This window comes from Colobus angolensis, unplaced genomic scaffold, assembly GCF_000951035.1.
Source record: "Colobus angolensis palliatus isolate OR3802 unplaced genomic scaffold, Cang.pa_1.0 Scaffold506, whole genome shotgun sequence".
In the NCBI taxonomy this organism is placed as follows: Eukaryota; Metazoa; Chordata; class Mammalia; order Primates; family Cercopithecidae; genus Colobus; species Colobus angolensis.
Window position 1 is genome coordinate 604,829 of NW_012118555.1, and position 2,114 is coordinate 606,942.

Consider the following 2,114-nt stretch of genomic DNA (forward strand, 5'->3'; position numbering starts at 1 on the left):
TTTTTTTTTTTTTGAGACAGTCTCGGTCTGTTGCCCAGGCTGGAGTGCAGTGGCACAATCTCGGCTCACTGCAACCTCTGCCTCCTGGGTTCATGCAATTCTCCTGCCTCAGCCTCCCGAGTAGCTGGGATTACAGGCGTGCACCACCACACCCAGCTAATTTTTGTCTTTTTAGTAGAGACAGGGTTTTGCCATGTTGGACAGGCTGGTTTTGAACTCCTGGCCTCAGGCAATCCACCCTCCTCAGCCTCCCAAAGTGCCGTGATTGCTGGCATGAGCTGCCGCACCTGGCCAAAATAAATTCTAATTAATAGTGCTATGTACGTCCCAAGAAGAAGAAGAAAGATAAACTTGGAAAATAAGACTTTACAGATGGGAAGAAAACATATCTAGAACTACAAGAAGTAAATGTGTTTAAGAAACAAACCTTCCATATCAAAATCTGCTGCAACCTCTGCATCTTCACCAAGCAGGGTAGAGCTTGTTGACGATGGCAATGCAATGCTAATTTTCTCTAAACTCATTTCTTCTTCCAAATTTTTGATCCAGTCTGGACTTTTTAAAGCAATAGTTATAGTCCGATTCAATAACTAGTGGAGTAAAAGAGATATAAAATAAAGATTAACATGAAAGTTAACTACTTTGGAATAAAGAGGCTGACTTCGTTAAACTATGCAATGGTATAGACAGTTAATTTAGTTAGACAATTCAGCATAGTTCTTTCACATATACTAAATTTTAAACTAGTTTAAAGGTTTAAACTAGTTTAAAAGTAAACATTTGTTTACTCAGTTCTCCCTTTAAATGCCTGTGATGATAAAGATCTTTTCTGGGCTGCCCAGAGATGCAAGTTTCCTTTGCTATAACCACTATGTTTTCCTGGCCAGACGTAAATTCACCAACAACTTTGCTACATAACTTTATACTTTCTTTATTTTGATTCAGGTAATTGTTCCCACGTGAAACAACTACAAAAGAGACACCAGAAAATCTTTAAAATGCATTTCCTGTTCCTGTTCATTTGGTCTTTCCTAACTTGGCATATGGTCCTGAGAGCTGCTATACTGTCAGCTGCTAAGTGCTAACCTATACTTTTAGCATTTCAAATGTCAGAAGAATATTAACAGAACTGAATATCATTTTAAATATTCAACAAAAATTAATCATTCTAAAAACACAATGAGTTCTGCCTGTGAAACTGGTACTCTGCCTTCTCTATAAATTTGGGTGACTTTTAGACTAAAGTATAATCTAAGACAACCAAGACATTATAATCAAGTTATAGCACATCGTGTCAATGTATTTAAAAAATACTCTCAAAAAAACTTGCTGATAACAGCAAGACTCTTTGATCAAGGATAAACGTGCATTAGAAAGGAGTTCTCATTTAAAACCCACATCCTTATAACAAACTTGCTTTCTAAATTTAATCTCTCTCCCACATAGTTTCAATTTCCTTTGTTTGAAAAGTTTCTTAATATGAACACGATGTGAATATTTTTGGTATTGCAAATGAACTGTGTAGCTGTGATCAATATGCTGTGCTGACAGTTGGCACCTTTGTGGGTACAGATCTTCCTTGGCTCAAAGTGTTACTGATATTGGAATTCCTTGAAGGCATAATAACGGAGAGGTTGAAAGTTGCTGAACTGAGTGATACAGCTGTGTATATTAGTAATTTAGCATCCACACTGAACTTTAAAGTCAGAATCGTAAGAATTCACAATCCTTTACTTGCTAAGTAGATATAAGTACTAAAATCAATCCAATTTCAGAACTTAACATGCTTTACAAGTCATATATTACTTTTTAAAGTCAACAAAATTCTTTTATATTCACCAAAAAATACTAACAAGCATTCTTAAATACCTATCACCATAATGGTCAATTAAGATATAATTCCTTAGGAATATCCCCTTGATAGAGACCAGGGCCAAATGAAAAGGAAGAAATTTAGAAGGCAAAAAAAAAATACTCAAAAAGATATATAGCGGTTCACTGGAATACTGGTTTTAATAATTAAGAATAGGAAATAATGGCCGGGCGCGGTGGCTCAAGCCTGTAATCCCAGCACTTTGGGAGGCCAAGACGGGCGGATCACGAGGTCAGGAGAT

General features: G+C 36.5%; 1 protein-coding gene across 5 annotated transcripts in view; it reads right to left on the reverse strand.

Annotated features, from left to right (window-relative positions):
• SYNJ1 (synaptojanin 1) overlaps positions 1–2,114 on the reverse strand; it is a 106,781-nt gene that overhangs the window by 25,888 nt on the left and 78,779 nt on the right. For all 5 annotated transcript variants that reach the window (XM_011960137.1, XM_011960136.1, XM_011960139.1 and 2 more), the window contains one exon: positions 428–590. In XM_011960137.1, coding sequence (XP_011815527.1) covers positions 428–590 — 163 coding nt within the window. The remainder of the gene's footprint in view (positions 1–427; positions 591–2,114) is intronic.